The sequence below is a fragment of the Pinus tabuliformis genome, chromosome 9, assembly GCF_031772625.1.
Source record: "Pinus tabuliformis cultivar Carrire ecotype Pingquan chromosome 9, CPIR1, whole genome shotgun sequence".
Classification (NCBI taxonomy): Eukaryota; Viridiplantae; Streptophyta; class Pinopsida; order Pinales; family Pinaceae; genus Pinus; species Pinus tabuliformis.
In genome coordinates, this window is record NC_142307.1 from 1,958,197,846 (window position 1) to 1,958,217,001 (window position 19,156).

General features: G+C 39.6%; 1 protein-coding gene across 1 annotated transcript in view; it reads right to left on the reverse strand.

Annotated features, from left to right (window-relative positions):
* The window catches only part of LOC149156823 (putative inactive leucine-rich repeat receptor-like protein kinase At3g03770), a 318,945-nt gene extending 300,426 nt beyond the window's left edge, over positions 1-18,519 (reverse strand). The window contains exons 1-2 of the mRNA XM_089438637.1: positions 16,845-18,519; positions 14,902-15,035 (exon numbers count right to left, since the gene is read on the reverse strand). Of these exons, the coding sequence (XP_089294763.1) occupies positions 14,902-15,035; positions 16,845-18,225 (1,515 nt within the window). The 5' untranslated portion in view covers positions 18,226-18,519. The remainder of the gene's footprint in view (positions 1-14,901; positions 15,036-16,844) is intronic.
* Between the last annotated feature and the right edge of the window lie 637 nt (positions 18,520-19,156).

The window sequence follows — 19,156 nt, forward strand, 5'->3', positions numbered from 1 at the left end:
GCAGTCAGATGCTTGGGAGACAAATGCAACAGAGACAATTGATTCAGTATTTAGGATGCTTCTCAGTTGCAGTAGTAGTAGCAACAGATGAGAGGGAATTGCAATGCAAATGCAGCGTTGGAGGCAATATAGCAGTGTCAGCAACAACACAGATGCAACATCAGAGTTGCGCAGTGGTTGATGGCCAATGGCATTTAGTCACAGTGGTCAGACATCAACAGCGTATGGGAGATGATGCATAGACAAGGTGTTGTAGCAGTTGTGCAGCACTAGAACACCTTCCTTGCTAAGAGGGAGTGTTAGTTTTTGTATCAACGAAGGTGTTCTAGTCTCGAAACTTTGTGGAGAGGTTAAAACGTAGAAGTTTTCCATAACCGAGAAATCATTTCTGGAAATTCCACCTAGAAGTATCTCAATTAGATTATTAGCCTATTTTTTAAAATTTCCTCGGTCTAAACTAAGGAAATCTAGTTAATTAATCAATATTAATTGAGAAAGGTGTGAATCAACTAGAAACTCGCACAGATCGACTAGGAAATAATCTTAGACCTTGATTAAGTTTTAATTTTGGGCGTTGGAATCCCAACAGAAGATTATAAGAAGAAGTCGATGGGTAGATGGAGAACACATACTCGAGATCAATTTCCTTGGGCAGTTCGATCCTCCAAACTGCAGCAACAGTTTCCAAAAGAGTTTAAGCCAGAGAAGGAAGAAAAGGGGAAAAGACAGTGGGTCTAGAGGAAGTTTCCCAGTGCCAGAGAGTCAGAAAGAAGAGGCCGAGATTTTCTCCAAGAGGTTGCACAGGGGCAACACGGAGCCTCAGAAGAAGAGTAGTTCGATTCTACTGAAGAGGGGCTCATTTTTTAGTTCCAAAGGCCGGGAAAGTGTTCCAGAAGGCCAGAGAGGCAATTTCTTAGTCAACAGCAGGTCGAACGGCTAGATTGGCAGTCAATTCAGGCAATGCATTTGACAGGCAACGCTAGGGTGACGAAGGGCCTGTGCAGATCACTTGGACGGCTAGTCTTTCAAGGGTCAGATAGTGCCGAGATTGCTCAGAGAGAGGGTAATTTCCCTCAAATAATTTTTCCAGTATTCCTCTGGATAGATTCGCCAGTTTCGCGATATTTATTGTACTTACAATTTCTCTAAGTTGCTTAATAATTAAAACCCTTAGCTGCTAAATCGATTTTCCCAAGTTGGGATTTTGCGGGGACATTTGTCCAAAAATAACTATCATATTTTTATGTGTATGTGTCAATGTTTTCTCAAATTCCAATTTATCTTCTGCAGTATTTTAATTTGTGAAGATTGCACTGTGATTAATTCGTTCTTGTCATAGCAATAAACTGCTTAATTAAATTAACAATTAGAAAAATTAATTCCAGTTGCTGCAATAGAATTTCAGTAGTGAAATTTTCACATGGTATCAGAGCGATTTTGATAAGACGAGGAAGCTCAGAAGCAGAAGCAAAAATTCATTATTCAGAGGGAGCGGCAAGACAAATTTATGGTGGTTGCACAGAGCCTAAGCCAAGCAGTGCGAGTTGCTTGAGCAAGTTCAATTTTTCAGTGCAGGTTGGCAAAAATAATCAGCTTGCCAGTTCGAGTGATTCCAACAGGCAGAAGGGCAATTGTAGCTCATATTTTTGTTGAGCAAATTCCTTGTTTGGGCACAAAAGGTTTGCAGCAATTTGCAGTAGCAGAATCAGCGTTGGGTGGAAAAGAAAGTGCACACAGAGGGAGTTTCTCTCAAAGGGTTTCTAGTTCAGAAATCCTATATTTCCAATTGCAATAGGCAATCGTCATGAGCAGATTTGTGCGTTCCTCAAGGAATGCAAGTAGCAGCAGCAAGGCCACAAGGAAGAGAGGGAGCTTTCGGGTTTATTTTCTCCCGTTTGAGTTTCACAGATTTGCAGCTTTCAAGGGATGACCATACGAATTGCCGGAGGAGGTTGTGCGAGTTAGCCATAATGCAGATCTAGGCAACAGTTCAACTTGCAGTTGCAGAAAAAAAGTGTCGGAGGAAGTGCGAGTTGTCTAGTGTGAGTTGCAAAGAAAGGAAGGGTCCCAACAAGGACTTGGCTCGAAACGAGATAGTGGAGCACCGGATCCAAGTGGAGGTGGAGCTTGATACTTCAGTGTGTCAAGATGGGCAGGGTTTGGTGCAGTTGCAGCAAGGAGATCAGTGAGATAAATTCCAGTTGTTGTAGCAGGACCATCCCTTTGCTACAAGGGCCCACTGTATCATAGTAGCAGGTTCAGTGTCAGCAGACGCAGCCAGTCATTCAAATGACAACTACACATCTAGTTGCAGTCAATACGCGTGAGACTGTTGCAAAGCTAGATGCAGTGACACAGGCAGTGTCAATTGCAGTTGCAGTTCCAACCAGCAAATTCCTAGCGCAGAGCTACGCAGTCCAGTTTCCAATACAGGAGGACAATGCGAGTTGCCAGAAGGGAGCTAAGAGATTTCCCTTAGGGAGATCAATACTCAGAGGGAGTCTAGCTTCAGAGGGAGCAGCCCTATGGAAGCCAGTACTTCAAGATCAAGGGAGATCAAACTCATTTTTGCAGTAGTTGCAACAGCAATGCGGAAGCTTCAAGCAGTAGCAGCAACAACACAAGTAGATCAGATTTCGCCATGTTTGCAACAGAGTGAGGTAGGGCAATATGGAGTTATAGTCCCAGAGTTGTAGAGGTTGGGCATGGTCCATTGAGGTGTCCTCATCGATCATACCTTACTACAGGTTCCCAAGTCAGATTTCCCGAGTGACAGTCGCAAACTAGTTGCAGTTAGATGTTAAGGAGCGCAGAGCAATCTTGACAGCAGAGCAAGAGGCTCAGTGCAGAGTCAGTAGCAGCACAAATTCTTAAGTGGACAGTCTTGAGGCTAGTAACAGTTAGATGCTCAAGAAACAGATGCAACAAAGACATAGTTGATTTGTATTTACGATGCTTCTCAGTTGTCGTAGTTAATAGCGCAGCAACAAAAGAGAGGGAATTGCAGTGCAGATGCAGAGTTGGCAGCAGTATAACAGTGTCAGAAACAGCACAGATGCAACATTAGAGTTGCACAGTGGTTGGTGGGCAGTGGTAGTTAGTCACAGTGGCCATACATCAGCAACGTATATGAGATGATGCAAAGACATGGCATTGTAGCAGTTGTGCAACACTAGAACACCTTCCTCGCTAAGAGGGAGTGTTAGTTTCTGTAGCATCGGAGGTGTTCTAGTCTCAAAACTTCGTGGAGAGGCTAAAACACAAGAGTTCTCCATAACGCAGAAATTGTTTTTGGAAATTCCACCTAGAAGTGTCTCAATTAGATTATTAGCCTATTTTTTAATATTTCCTAAGTCTATACTTCGAAAATCTGGTTAATTAATCAGTATTAATTGAGAAAGGTGTGAATCATCTAGAAACTCACATGGATCGACTGGGAAATAACCTTGGCCCTTGATTAAGTTTTAATCTTAGTTGTTGGAGTCTGAATAAAAGATTATAAGAAGTCGATGGGTAGATGGAGAACACACACTTGAGATCGATTTCCTTAGGCAATTCGATCCTCTAGAGAGCAGCAGCAGTTGCCAGAAGAGTTCGAGCCAGAGAAGGAAGCAAAGGGGCAGAGACAGTGAGTCCGAAGGAAGTTTTCCAGTTCTGGAGAGTCGGAAAGAGGAGGCAAAGATTTTCCCCAGGAGGGATGCGCAGGGGCGATGCAAAGCCTCAAAAGAGCACTTCAATTCAACTGAAGAGAAGCTCGTTTTCAATTCCAAAGGTCGAGAAAGTGTTCCAGAAGGCCAGAGAGACAGTTTCTCAGTCAGCAGCAGGCAGGACCAGTGTTGCACGAAACGCCCCCCGTCCCCAAGGATCCAAAACAGGGACAGCATCCCGTATGGATCCGTGGGGGATCTGCCGTTAGATCCGCAGTTCAGAATTTTCGGAACTACGGATCGGGCCAACGAAGACGGTTTTTGGAAATTCGGAACCTTGCCAGCCCAATCCGCAGTTTCGGATTTCAGAACCACGGATCCGACAACTGATCCTCCCCAGATCCGCGGCGGATCAAGCACGGATCCCAAGCGATCCAAAGGGAGACGGGCGGTTCCACAGGGTTTCATAGGGTTCTAAATATTTTTTTTACTTTTTCTTTGACTTAAGTTGGGTTGGGGCTTCTCGGGCACTCCCAAGGTGCTCCCTTGATGCTCCTTAGATGCTTCCTAGATACTCCCTCAAGGTAACGTTAAATTCTTGAAGTAAAAGTGAGATTCTCCTTTATTTTTCATTTTTATCCTTTTACTTAAATTTTTAACATTACCATGAAATGACTTAGGATGTTTGAAAGTGGTTCCAGCCTCATCGGACTTCATATGGAGAAAATAGAATTTCATATCCTATTCAAAATTTAGCAGACTTAACATTTTCAGGAATTTAGGACCAATGGGATTGTTGCATTCCATTAGATTATATCATGTATGAGGGTATGTGATTAGTATTTAATCAAGAGCACCAAGCCCTATATGTACCCTATTGTTGATGGTGTTAATTGTTGAACTCCTTTGTCATGCCCTTAGCAAAAAATTACCTTTCAATCAAGTCAAAATCATCGATCAAGGATGTTAAGCTTTTTCTACCATATTTTAAGGCTTGGATTAGGTAGTTTGATCAAAATTGGGCAATGTTGACTAATATCCCTAAACAATCAAGGTAAAGGCAAAGGCTAGACAAGAGGAGAAGAATCTAGATTCTAGACGGTTGACGCATCTAAATGGTTGATGCTCGAATAATTAATCATTAATGTACAATGGATGCCATATCTATCTTGATTTATGTACAGATACGCATGCTTCCATATCTTCTACAACTAATTTGGTATTTTGGATGTTTTTTTAGTATAAATATATATATATAAACAAACAAACAAAAAAATTATATATATAGTAGACGCTTCAGAGATGCTCCGCTTCCTAGATTTTTGAGAAATGACGCTTCCACTCCCCACTTCATCCCCGCTTCGTGCAATGTTGGGCAGGACGACTAGATTGGCAGTCGATTCAGGCAGTGCGTTTGACAGCCAGCACTAGGGTGATGCAGGGCCTGCGCAAATCACTTGGACAGCTAGCCTTTAGGAGGTCAAATAGTGTCGTGATCACTAGGGGAGAGGGTAATTTCCCTCAAATAATTTTTGCCAGTATTCCTCTTGGATAGATTCGCCAGTTTGGCAATATTTATTGTACTCAAAATTTCGCACTGTTGCTTAGTAATTAAAACCCTCAGTTGTTGCACCGGTTTTCCCAAGTTGGGGTTTTCTCAATGTTGCAAACATCGGCATTAGGATAAAATTGGCAAGGGTCCAGAAAACCAAAAAACCGTAAAAATTGGGAAAACATTAGTAAAAATCGGCAAACATGAACAAAATTAAGATACCATAAAAATATCAGTAAACATTGGCAAACATCAGCTAGGCCAAAAAATCATGATTTCGAGATAAAATCGGGATGTTATTGAGATGTTCACAACACTGGTTTTTCTGGGGACATTTGTCCAAAAATCACTGTCATATTTTTATGTGTGTGTGTCAGTGTTTTCTCAAATTCCAGTTTATCTTCCACAGTATTTCAATTTGTGAAAATTGCAGAGTGATTAATTCATTGTTGCCGTAGCAATAAACTGCTTAATTAAATTAACATTTAGAAGAATTAATTCCAACTGCTGCAATAGTATTTCAATATTTCACAATCTGCAGAAAAATATAGATATAGCAGACTTTTATTTGCAGATTTTCACCCAACAAACACTCAATAGACCCTAATCTACAAGTATATATTATTTGTCTTGTACAAGCCTAAATTTGCATTTATAATGTGAATTTTGAAATATGTAGCTTAGTTGAGACTTGAATATGTTCTTTTAATTTGAATTTCTACAAGTATATTTTATAACATCCAGGTATCCAAGTAGACCTACCAGCTGATCTAATCGATCCGTGATCATTGGATAAGGCTACTAGCCGACTAGCCTACTACAGTAGTGACTAATACTAAACTGGACTAGACTAACTGTGCTCCTAGTTTACCCTGTTGACCGTGTGAAGGAAGCACTCGTTTTTGAAGCAATGAAACCAGAAGCAGTGAGTACCAGCTTCCTAGTTTCAAGTTAAGTCAGTCGGACAGGAAGCCAGCTCCCGGTTGGTTAGACCCTTGGATCATGTGTATCATACTGCGGATGTGTGTTTTACCTAGAAGACGCAATGCATACCATGAGGATAGGAATTGACCATTGGCTTTGCCTCATTCTTTGCCTATGGGGGTGAGTGTAGCGAGGTGTAAAAAGGCTCGTTCCACGAGGTTCCCCACTCAAGAAGCTCTTGGGCCAAGCAGGAAACCTTTTAATTATTTCAGCATTTCAAAGTTAAATTAGCAGCTGAAATAATTTTTTGGATTGAACACCTAGGGGGTTTTGACCCCAAGACCTCATAATCTAAATTTCCAATTTGTTGAAAATTAATTTTCTTACAAGTCTGAAGGCTTAGAAGTGGTCTAAATAGGTCATTCTTCTACTTTCTAACTTCTCCACCCCTAGATCCAAAATCTAGAAGTGTCTAGGCACTTTTGGTTGAGTTATCAAAGGATTAACTTGTTGATTTCTGCATTTTCTGCAGAAATTACAGTCCTGTAAAAAACAAGGCGGCAGGTTGTTTTACACAGCCACTCCTGTAACAAAACATTTGTTCATAAAAATATTTGTATATTTGGTTAGGATATTTTCTGTACACCAAATTTGACTATTTACATGCTATATTTAATCAAGTTTGAGAGTCTTCTGTTGTTTAGTGTTACTTGCAGAACTTCAAATCTGTCAAAACATGACAACAAACAATTTTATATGGTAACCCTTCTAACCAAGTGGCAAATCATAGGAATAAGCATATATCTCTTTAGTATGTTTCATGTACATCAATTTTGATATTTTATTGCTATATTTTGTTATTATTTGATGTACTTCTTGTTGTTTTGAAGTATTTTAAGCAGATTTTTATAGTAAAAGAGCAGGACAACGGTGAAAACCCCTTCACTTAAACCATTTGCCACCATTATAAGGCACTATGCTTGTAGTTGTTGGTTGGGTTCATTCAGGGAAAGCCTCCTAGTAGGAGTTGGGCTTAAAGAGTGGGGACTTAGGTCGAGGTGACAATGGGCCTCTATGTGTGTCGGCCATAGCGGATTATACAGGATCTTTCACAACCTACTAAACAGAACAGCCATAGTATCCATGCATACATGCCTATTGAAGTAAAATGAACTCTCAAAGAACATTCTGTCTCTAATGAAGTGATTAATTGCCCATCATTAAAGGGGGATTATATTATCTTTATTGTATGATAATCAATAAAGCTTGTTAAACAAGCCAAATCAAGTAAAGAAAAAGGCGAATAAGAGGCTTGGTAAAACAAAGGTGAGGGAGGGTAACTCAATCAACTAAGCACTCCCTCTACAAAGGTGTTCGTGGACAATGGTTTTACACAACCTAGGCATAACACCTATCACTTGAAAGGATCGACCTAGGAATTGTTCCAACCTTTATGGTTGGAAGCACCTAATAGGATGTAATAACCCTCTTGTAGCTAAGTGTAGTAACTTGTATATAATCATAAGCTAGTGAGACATTTGAAGATGATATTAATTTGAAGTACTCTGGTGGTTTTGACATTAAATATGGTCCACCTTGTGTTGATTTGGGGTAGCGTCGGATGTGCTCTAGCCACGAAAATTGGTGGAGAGGCTAAAGCACATGAGATCTCCAATACCCAGAAATGGTTTGGGCAAATTCTAAATAGATTGGAAGATATTAAAATAATTAATATTTTTAATTGAGTCCCTAAATCTAAACTTAGGGAAAATAAAATATTAATATGAATTAATATAAAACTGTGTTAGAAGGGTCCCAAAGTCATGGATCAAGCCAGAGTTAATCTTAGCCGTTGATTAGGGACTTAATCTCGGTCGTTGAATTGTCAACGAGAAAAGTATAAGAGGAGGCTTGAGGGTCACTTGGAAAACACACGAAGTTGACCAAGATTTTGATTTTCTAGGGCAGGGTTTGTTGAGGAAGTCGAAAGAGTGATCAGAGTTGCAGCTGAGGGGCAATGAATACAAAAGCAGAGTGGCAGAGATAGTACTAGGAGGATCAGCGCAGAAGCCGGGAGAGAGCGACGCAGAGCCAGCCAGAGGTTCACGCAGAGCCATCCAGGGCTCACGCAAAGGCAGTCAGGAGCTGTGTAGTGCCTCAGAGAGCCAGCGTGGGTGATGCAGAGGCTCCAAGAGCTGACATAGTACCTCCAGAGGCTGACGCAGGGCGAGCTAGGGTGACGCTAGGCAGACGCTGAGCTAGAAAGGGCTGACGCAGGGCCTAGATGCTGACACTAGGGTTTTCATGGGGCAGATTGGAGCTGGGAACTATCGGAGTGTTTATCTAGGGTTTCAGCCGGAACATCTGTCTCCGACTGAGAGGTACTACTGTCGAGATTATTCTCTGTTGGGTGAGCCAATTTTGGCACCTAGATTGTATTCTGAAACTGCTTAATAATTAAAACCCTCAGATAGCTGCACCGGTTTTCCCACATTGCGTTTTTCCGGGGACATTGGTCCAAAAACAACGGTGTCACTTGTGTGCTTGTTTTGTTTCCTTCAGTTGATGATCTATAATGTGTTGAGCATGTACTTGTATTTATTTTCAGTATTTACATGGTAAATAACTTGTTAATTAATCAGAACAAGTAGGTAGAAATATATCAGAAAAGTACAAGAAGGGTTCCTAATAGTTAGACTTAGAAATTCCAACACCTTGATGCTCTTATGGTTCTTGTACCCATAATGTTGATCTCACTTGATTCTTTCAGTGTGTGCTAGATGATTCTTCCAAGTGCTATTAGGATCCCTTGAGGGATGATGTGTTGCTTCTCCAACACTTTGTAGAGGATGTCCATCCACCTTCCATAATGACACAAGAAACTTGATGGAGGACATTGGGGTACTTTGAAAGAGCGTTGACCTTGGTGATGATTTGACATAGTGGATGAGACCCTCCTTCGGCCCCACACATACTATCTTTGAGAGAGTTGACTTGGTGCATGCTTTATGAGGAGGATGATGTCCACTTTAGAGGTTATATTACACATCTTCTCATGCTTGTTAGTGAGATGTTTCAACTTGGGAGGAGATTTCACCGTTTGAAACCCTCGTTTTAGGACATCCACCTTTTTGGAGCCTTATTACACACTTACTCGTGCTATTATCAAGGGTATGCACATTGTAAGAATGTTATTTGCACATTTACTCGCATTTGATGGAGGATGTCTCACTACAAGGGTTGCACGTGCTATTTAGGAGGTCTTCTACTCAATCCTTGCATACTTTAAAGAGGATATTTCATGTTGGAGAATTACACATCCACCTTGGAGGAGATCTAGGGTTTTCTTGCCTACTTTTAGGACTTGGTTGTGGATCAATTCACTTAGGAGGCCTTTAAGGGTTAGACATTGCACCTTCGACACATCTTATTACCTCTTTCATGGAGACGTCCCTCTCTCTTGGGCCTATTTTGTTTCGTGACTTGTACATGTTGCTTGACCACTTCATTATTTTATGTATTGTTGGTTCGTTAGTTGGAGGAAGTGTTTCTTTACTCCTCGTAAGCTAGATCTAGGGTTTTCACCGTTGATATTATTACTTTATTGTAAAGGAAGTTGAGTTAGACTTAATATAAAGAGGAGTCCTTCCTCATTTGTACTCATAGTTGGATTTGTGAAACTTCCTCTCCTTGGAGCTTAATGGATAGATCTTTCTTGAAACAAATGTGTTGTACAAGGGCCTATCTTTGTTGAGTGTGTTAGTGTCAGTCTTTACAGCCTTCCTCCAGTGATCAAATGTGCTCTTACATAGTGATTTTGAAGTGTCAAGGTCAAATTTTGTCATTTCAGTGAGTCTTCAAGCAAAATTTGGTCACTAGGCATTAGGTCTAGGGTTTGCCTAAATGTCAGTCCATGTCACTATTCAGCTGAGTCTATCATCATTCATATGGTTGTCATTATCATATCAGTGTCTAATGAGTCATTTCACACCTTGTCCATGCTTCAGTTGCCACCCAGGCAAGGTCATTTCCCTCTCCTAGGGTTTTGAAGGCAATTTTTCTTGGATGGTCAAATCACCGGCAAAACTTGTTTCCTGATGTTCATACACCTTCCCCTATCCTTAAAGTACCTTAACAAACACTTCCCATCCCTTAGATCCGCCAAATTCCTCATTTTTGTACAAACCCTAGTTTCTAGCTACAACCTGGCAATTTTCTAGGTTGGGCCTGTGTTTTGCTCTTTTCGACCCCTTCCCCTCACTCAGTCACTGAGATTCCACTTTCTCCTGCTTCCTAACATCCCTCCCCACTCCCACAAATTTCCCCAAGAATTTAGAAGCCCCCTATCCCCTTCATCTCGCTCCATTTCGACAAAATTCCTTGCTTCACACATCGGGACAATTCGCACTCAAATGATGTTCCAGAGCAATCAAAGATGAATTTTGGAAAACTGAGAGAGGTTTTTGTCCATAACATGCCAAAGAAGAAAAACCTCCTTCACTTTTTACACAGGTGTCATGGTTTGAGAGAAATGTCAAAAATACCGGCGAGAACGAAGGTGCTCCAAGGACGGTTGGCCAAAGCACAAAAACGAAGGAAAACGCCCGATCCACTCCAAATTTTGGTCAAAGCCTCTTTGAATGAGCATGGTACTTTATTGGGGACTCCCAGCCCAAATTTCAAGAAATTTGGAGAAAATTTTGTCATTTGTGAATTTTTTGTGCAATTTACAGGTTTTTCCCAAGAACTGGTCTCACCCCGGGTGAGACCAGTTTGAAGGGCTGCTCGGAATTTTGAAAACTTGGCATTTTTGGAAAGGGAATTCAAAAAGAAAAATTACCAATACTTGGGAGAAGCCTGGTTTTGAGTTTTGAGCCTCCAAAAGCTCAAAATACATCAAAAAAATGACTTTCTGCCCACTTTTTGAGTTGCAGAAAGTGACCTTGGGAGAAATGGTTTTTTAGGGGTCAAATCAACACCAAATTCAGAAATTCCACTTGGGATGGAAAGTAGACAGGCCAAGCTTTCCAATGAGCCATCTTGCACCTGATTTGGACCAGTGGAACCCACTCAAAAACAGCTGTGAAGGTGCGCGACCAAAACTTCAGGGGGCGCGACCAAAAGTTCCAGCTTTGCCAGAATTGACCTTTTTGGTCAAAAAACGCTGTTTTGACTATGGTTGACTATTTTTACTTGTAGATGAAGGATAAATGTAATATTTTCATGGCACTTTGGTAGATTTTATCTCTCTTTACCCTTCTAGAAGCTTCTTTGATGTAAAAAGTGAAAAATTAATGCATGGATAAGTTAGCTAAGTAATAGAGGCAAGTTGTTTGGCTGCCTATTTTCTAGTTCTTAGTTTAGAATTAGTTCAAACTGCTCCTAGGAAGCTGAGCTCGACCCCTAGAGGTGGGGAAAGGAGTTAGATGGTCTATATTATGCCTTCTCTTACTCATTTTTCAAGGTTGGAGGTTGGACTCTTGTGTAAGGAAGCTTTATTGTATATTGTGCATCTATTTCTGCAATTGAAGGCAAGGAAAGCCAGGGTTTTACAGACATCTTTGAGGATTCTTGTGGATCTGATTGTTGATGGTGTGTTCTCTACATGTTCTTGTAAGTTTGTTTATGTGTTTCACATCTCTCTTATGCTTCTAAATTGGACAGATGAAGTGGTAAAGTTTGAACTCATGTTTTGACATGCTCATCTTTTTAGTTTGTTCAATTTTAATGTTTTCTACTGTCTAGAGAGGATTCGAATTGTGTGTTTGCCCTCTTTAGCTTCTCCTCTATCATCTCTGATCATCCATCTCAGATTAAGGCATCAGCACTCATTCCTACCTTGCCCCTTAGATCCCCCTGTGAAAACTGTGCTCAATCCCCGCACCTTGAATTGCACTTCCACCAATTGCCACCAAAAACCCCAAAAATCATTAAATCCAAACCCCTTATCAATTTACTAGCCTAAAATCTTTATTATTAATTGGTCAGCCTAATCATATTGAAAGATCTATCGAATCTGACCCGAGAGAGCCTTCTCATACCTCGTAGGGCTAGCTACGAGGTGAAATGGTTTGATGTAGCCTTGAGAGTTTGTCTATCTCAGCCTAGGTGAATTCCAAGCGCTAACAGAGTGCATGAATATTTTGATGCTTAAAGCTTGAAGTGTCATACATTCTCCAACATACGCAAGGCTAGTAGCCTGATCCATTAGAGGGTAAAAATCTACTACTTGGAAGGAGTTTAGTGTGGTAACAGCTCCTCTCTTTTGTTATTTTAGTGTTTAATGTGTAAGAGTTTTCTTTATAAATATTAATGAATTCTAGCAAGCTCATTAACTTCAATCTCTAGGGTAAATTTGCGTTGCCTAATTGGAGGATCCTTTGGGACCCCTTGTAAAATTTATGCATCAAATTCCAACAAGATTAGAGTGGAAATTATTAAGTCTTCTACCTTTATTTCCATCTCCTAATATGTAAGAAAATAAGGCCTCTTAAATAGCCCCTTTGACTCCATTGCCATTATTGGATTGGCAGTGATCTCTACTTCCTTCCATCACTCATTTGTGTGAAAATTCTATTGCAGTTACCGGTGATTATTCTTCTATCTTTTGAGACTATTTGTCTTATGTAACTTACGGCAAATACTGAATAAAAACACAACTATAATTTCACCAAAAATTAATTGCAATGGACACCAATACTTTTGGACAAAATAGTACCCAAAAAAACCCCAGTGTAGGGAAAACCAATTCTACAAATGAGGGTTTTATTATTTATTTAGCAAATTGAGAATTACATAAACTGCTTGCCTTTTACTGGCAAAGCTCTAGCAATTTAATTGATCTTCAATGTTGAACAAATTGAACTGGGAAATCAAGAATCTCCCTTATTTCCCTTTGCAAATCAACTCGTGCCTCTCCTAGACAATTCACACTTCCTCCAACAACTTACATTGGAAAATTGGAAATTTGAACTGGCCTTCTCAGAAACTCGCACTACCTCTAAGAAATCAATCTCGTGAGTAATACTGCCTCCAGCAACTTGACTAACCAACTCACACTGCCTCTACAATATCATTCTGGAAACTGGCAACAAAAACGAGCCTCCGAAAACTCGCACTAGATAAACTGGCTACTCGCACTGCCTAACTCGGCCTTCCTCTTGCAGAATAATTCAGCCCCCTCCTAGCTCTCGAAATTTCTCTGACAAATCCCTCTTCAATCTCTCATGTTGGAGCCCCGCTATTGGTGTCTCCCACGCTATCAATGAGCCCTTCCTAACACTGCAAATCTATTATCATGAACTGTTCGAATGATCTCCAAAAGCCCCATTGATCTCCTCTTATAATCTCTCATTGACGAATCAACAACCATGATAATCTAATCACAATCGATGGCTAAGATCATATTGACTTCATCAAATCACTTTCCTAGAAGTCAATAGAGAAAAATTGATTTCTCTCAATTAATCCCAATTAATTAACCCATTTCCCTAAGTTAGACTTAGGAAAATAATTAAAATTGGTTAATTAAGTCTAATTAAGACATTTCACGTGGAAACCTTTTCTAGGTATTGAAATAAATAACCCACCTGTGTTCCTAGCCTCATAAACACCATTTGAGACTAGAACACCTATCCGAACTACAAAAACTAATGATTTGAACCTTATTTAAAATGCAAAATATATTATTTTGCTCAAGCTATTTTCTTGTCACCTTATACCTTATTGTCTAACTTGGCAATCCTACTTAAGGACACCCCCTTGGGTTGGAGGAGAGTCGGCCTAAAGTGAAGAGGATAGAGGTAACCATAAAGGAGAGTTGGCTTAGGTGATAGAGGGAACCATTCTAGTAGTTCCCTTTCAAGTAGAAGCTTGTGGATTAAAGCTTTTACCATTCAGTGCAAGTTGGTGAGGTAATAGGAACCACAATCAACATGTAGACTAGAAAGAATAGCAAGGAACCATTCACTTCTCCTAGTCCTACAAACAACTAACTGGAATCATATTGATATATAAAGCACCTTAGTTAGGCATCTCAATTGCAACAGCATAAGTATAAACAAATTTTGGTGCCCACAAAACATATGAAGAAAGTATAAAGCAATGCACTTAATTGACACACGTCTACTGTGAATAAAGTCAAAGCCGGCAGAAGCATCAGTTGTTTCTATTCAACAATTACATATTAAGTGTGGGAAAATCAACAGCAATTTTTATTCATCGTTGCAGTTGCCTTTAAGTTTTCAGTCTAGGTTTTACTCAGCCATTATAGGGCAGCAAAGATTTCTGTTGATTTAATTAAGGAAATATTGCAGCTTTGCAAAAAATTGTATAAAAGAATTTGCAGGCCATGCAAGGGAACCAAACAAGCATGGCTCGGGTTCCTTATGAAAGATAGGGATCTACTTTCCTTGATTGCATTTGCAGCAAGTATGGGAGAAAGATAATTAGCTCATGCAAAACTGATGCCTTGGTAATATACTCAGATGTGAAATTTCAAATCTTCATTAAAATGTTAGTTGAACTGTGAATCCTTTTGCATACTTGTGCCATTAGCATCCAATGCAAGGAAATTCCCATGCAACTTTCATGTTCTTTTTACCTTATGCAGAGGATACATAAATTCCCCTTTATTTGGTGACATGGATTTTGAAAAGATAGAAGATGTATAAGATATAAAAACGATTTGAAAAGAAAAACGTGCATACAATATTACAAATAAAAAATTATCAAGTTACATATATCCATGAGTTACAACTGTGCTTGCCAAACTAGTACCTTTCCATTGGAGCCTTCACCCATAAGAGTTGACTCATCAAAGTTGTTTGTTGCTTCTTCTATCTCCTCTAAAGCAAATGAGTGGTACTGAGGAAGACCAAGTGAACCCAGCTTCATTGATTGAGATATACACCCTTTTATACATATAGAAAATCAATGAAATGTCATAAACCCAGGCTGAACCCTTGCATGAATGGAAAATATCTTTAAATAAAACAAAAAAATGAATTGGATTTGCCTTAAACAAAAATAAAGAAAGCTCTCAAAGTTGTTTATTGCTTCTTCTATCTCCTCTCAAGCAAATGGATGGTTCTGTGGAAGACCAAGCAAACCCACCTTGATTGCTGGAGATATATACCCTTTTATACAAATATAAAATCAGTCAAGTGTCATAAACCCAGGATGAACCCTTGCATGTATGGTAACTATCTTTAGATCAGACAACAAAAAGAACTGGATTTGCAAAGAACAAAAGTAAAGAAAGCACGATCAGATTACCTACCTTCTAAGAGAATTATAGAATGAGGACAATATTAATATACAACCAGATTGACATTCCTAATTCAATAGCTCTATTGAAAATGAAAATATAGCCATTGACCAGAAGAAAAAAGGTGGGAAGCACATCATCAAGAATCCTTTTGTATGTCTTACTTGTGGCCAATATAAATAGTCGAAGAATCTACAATGTATTCTCCAGTCGTTGAAAGTGCTCTTGCCAAGATCGCAATACTAGCGAGTTGTTAGTGAAGGTGTAATGTATCTCAGAGCCAACCAAAAACTTGCATCCTCCACTCAGACGGAGAATGAGCCTAAGACACTTCAGATAAGAGCTCTGTAAAATATGTGACATATCAAAGACAGAAACAGAGAAACATGGTCACGGATTGTAAAAAACTAGGAGCAGCAAATGGTTTTAGGTGTTTTAGGTGTTTACCATCAGAGAGTTTTTAGTCGAGTAGCACATAAAAGAGAGGATTATGATCCATTTAGCATCAGAGAGCTTTTTGTTGAATAGCCAATAAGAAGAAAGTTTAGTGATTTGTTTACCATCACATAGTTTTTGGCTGGGTAGCACATAAGAAAAGAGGATAGTGATCCACAACCTTTGACAGGCTCGAAACAGTGATTGACAGTGCACATTCTTTGACTCGATTCAATTTATTGAACTCTTAGTCATAAATTTGAAGAAATGAGTTTTGTTTTCTAACATCAAGTCCCTTAATTTTATGGATATCCAATTTTTTTACAACAACCATGGATGACTCAACACAAATTTAAACTTTCATGAAAAAGAAGCGTGCAGTAAACCTAATATGAAATACATTCATTCTACGTCTCTACTGCAATATTGGTGCAAGTTTTTTTTAATGAAAACAAATCATAAATGAGCTGCAACGGTGGTACCGTGGGCACTATATGGCAGGTAGTTATTGCAAAATTATTTTTTTTACATTTTTAAGATGATATGCAACTTTAGCTCACTCCTTGGGGCAGCATTTAATTTCAAACTTTCTGGTATTTATGATATCAACCCGTTTTAAGGCCAATGTTTTTCAAACTTTCTGGTATTTATGATATCAACCCGTTTTAAGGCCAATGTTTGATTTTGATTTTGATTTTGGCATTTCGTGAGGACCTAGAGAGACAGGATTTTTTAGTGTCCCCAGCTTTTACATAATGGTGGTGTCCAATATTCCAGAGTATGGAGAGTATCTCAAGTCAATACTCGCCATACTGGCCAGTAATTTTCCCACATTAAAACAAATTTGTTTTGCATATATTTTACACTGCGAAGTATAAGTGAGCTGAATTACTTGACACACAAAGTACATACCAGTGGCAAACAGAAATACCAGATCAAAACCAGTTTCGAAAATTTAATCACCAAAAAGTAAAAACAAAAACAGACGCATATAAAGACTTTAAATAAAACAACTCACTTGCATTGACAAGCAATTCTGATGATATGCCGTTCGAAGCCCATTCTGGCACTAGTTTTCTTGATTGATTCTTCTTAATTGCCTTCTTGTATCGTGACTTTCTAAGCAACACCAAAACCCCACAAAGTACTAAAGCTGCCACCCCTCCAACAGTTGCCCCCACAATCCCAATTAAAATGTTTTTATTTTTATCGGTTCTAGGATCCTCCTTGGACACATCAGCGGCCTCCGCAGCCTGGCAATAGTAAGAATCCTGCTGAGGTTGCACATTGGTCACTAAACAATTTCCTGCGAACTTAACAGTCCTCTGACTGGACTTGGGCATTAGACACGAAGGTAACTCTCCTGTCAAATAATTTGCAGAAATATCCGCAAACCCAAGATTGTTCCCGCAAGATAGATTGGGAGGAAGTGTTCCCCCTAAGGAATTGTTTGACAAATTCAAATGCCTGATGGCAGGCAAGGAAAATAAAATGGGTGGAGTTAACCCACTTAGAGCATTGAATGAGACATCGAGATCCTGTAATTGATTCAATGTTTTAAGATAACTTGGAATGCAACCGCTGAACCTGTTTTTGCTTAAGGACACCCGAACCAACCCCTTTCCAAGAATTGGGAAGTTGGGTCCAAGCTTGTTGCCTTCTAAAATCAGTACTTGGAGATTTGGCATGACGCTCAGATCAGGCAAATCACCAGAGAGATCGTTACCTGATAGAACTAGGACTCTGAGTGCCTGCACGCTACTGAGTGAAGGAGGCAAATGCCCACTTAGCCTGTTGTCCTTCAAGCTCAAGAATTCTAGGTCTGGAAGAGCACTGAACCAGTCTGGAACGTTTCCATTCAACATGTTATCATCCAGTATGAATCTCTGAAGTTTTCTCAGACGAGAGAGCTCGTATGGGATGCTTCCATATATGAAATTTGAGCTTATATTTAGCATCTCCAAAGATGATAAGCGGTCCAGCTTGCTTGAAAGAGGACCCCATATGCCCAGGGAGAGTAAGGACAGAGTTCTGAGACTATAGAGCTTGGTGAGTGTGATGAACAAAGAATCTATTGAAAAGGCTGGTGATAAGGTCTGGTATGAAGCAGAAAATGCAGCATTAGCAGGAGGAGAAGATTTTTCGCCAACAATAAGCAGCTCGGTTACAGTGTTTTCATGGCAGACAACTGTAAGAGATGGAGAAGGAGGAAGCCCACAAAAGTCTGTTGTATTGCTCACGCCATCCAATGCCATAGGAAACTCCAGAAGCTTTTGAATTCTCAGTAGAGTTTGAATCTCAGATGACTGTAATTGTTGGGAATATGAAATGAGGAGCACCATCGACACAAGCCATGTTGAATACAAAAGTGAACTCCTAATAGCCTTTGGCATTGGCATTGCAAATATGTTGTTAAGCTTACAATACTCTGAAAATCAAACCCGATAATAGAAACAAGTAGTTCTTGATTCTGGAAATGCCCATCTAATCAGAAATCCATGAATCTCTGGCATCCCATTTTCACATTCCCAAAGGCAACAGGGGCTATTTATATACAAAATTGATAGGCTGTTGCATGTACAAATTGAAACTACACTGTCGTTTGCCAGTTATGCACTGAAAGCAACAGACTGTGTATTAAATAACCCCACTGAGAAGTATCAGCGGAAATAATATTTTCTGTAATGTAACATGTAGGACTGATTTGGACGTACAGCTTCCATTAAAACCCATTGCAGGACTACTGCAAAAGTAATTAAAGAGTTATTAGTTGGTTATCCTTCAGCCTCGTGTCAATGAGAGCAGCGGCAGAGCCATGTGTAGATTTTGGTTCAATTCCCAATAACAATCTTGATAAGACCCGCTGAGCTAACGTTGTAAAAACAATAGTTGCAGATTATTTTTGAGATTATTAAATTAGTGTAGCAACATGTTAAAATCTTTGCATGACTGATTAGAAGGTTTTTGGGTATTGTTTATATCGAAATGTTCGTCCTATTACGTTTTTTGTGAGAAGACTTTTTACGATGGCAATGTCAGGTGTTGAAAGTGGAGCTGGGCCACTGCAATGGGACCACACCAGTGTTGTCATGTAAATTCCCTTCTGGGCAGGAAAACTGAAAGTTTCTTTGGGAAATTAATTTGGTCCAAGTTTAGAGAAGCGTTTTAAACTTTCAAGGTTTTTGTCAGCGTCGATTGTAATAAATTTGTATATACCTTCAATACCAGTCAAAGCACGGTGAAAGAGTTTAAAAAATTAAGGTCATGAACATGTTCCACACTTTGGGTTTTATATTTGAGATTTGAAGCTCATGAACATGTTCCACACTT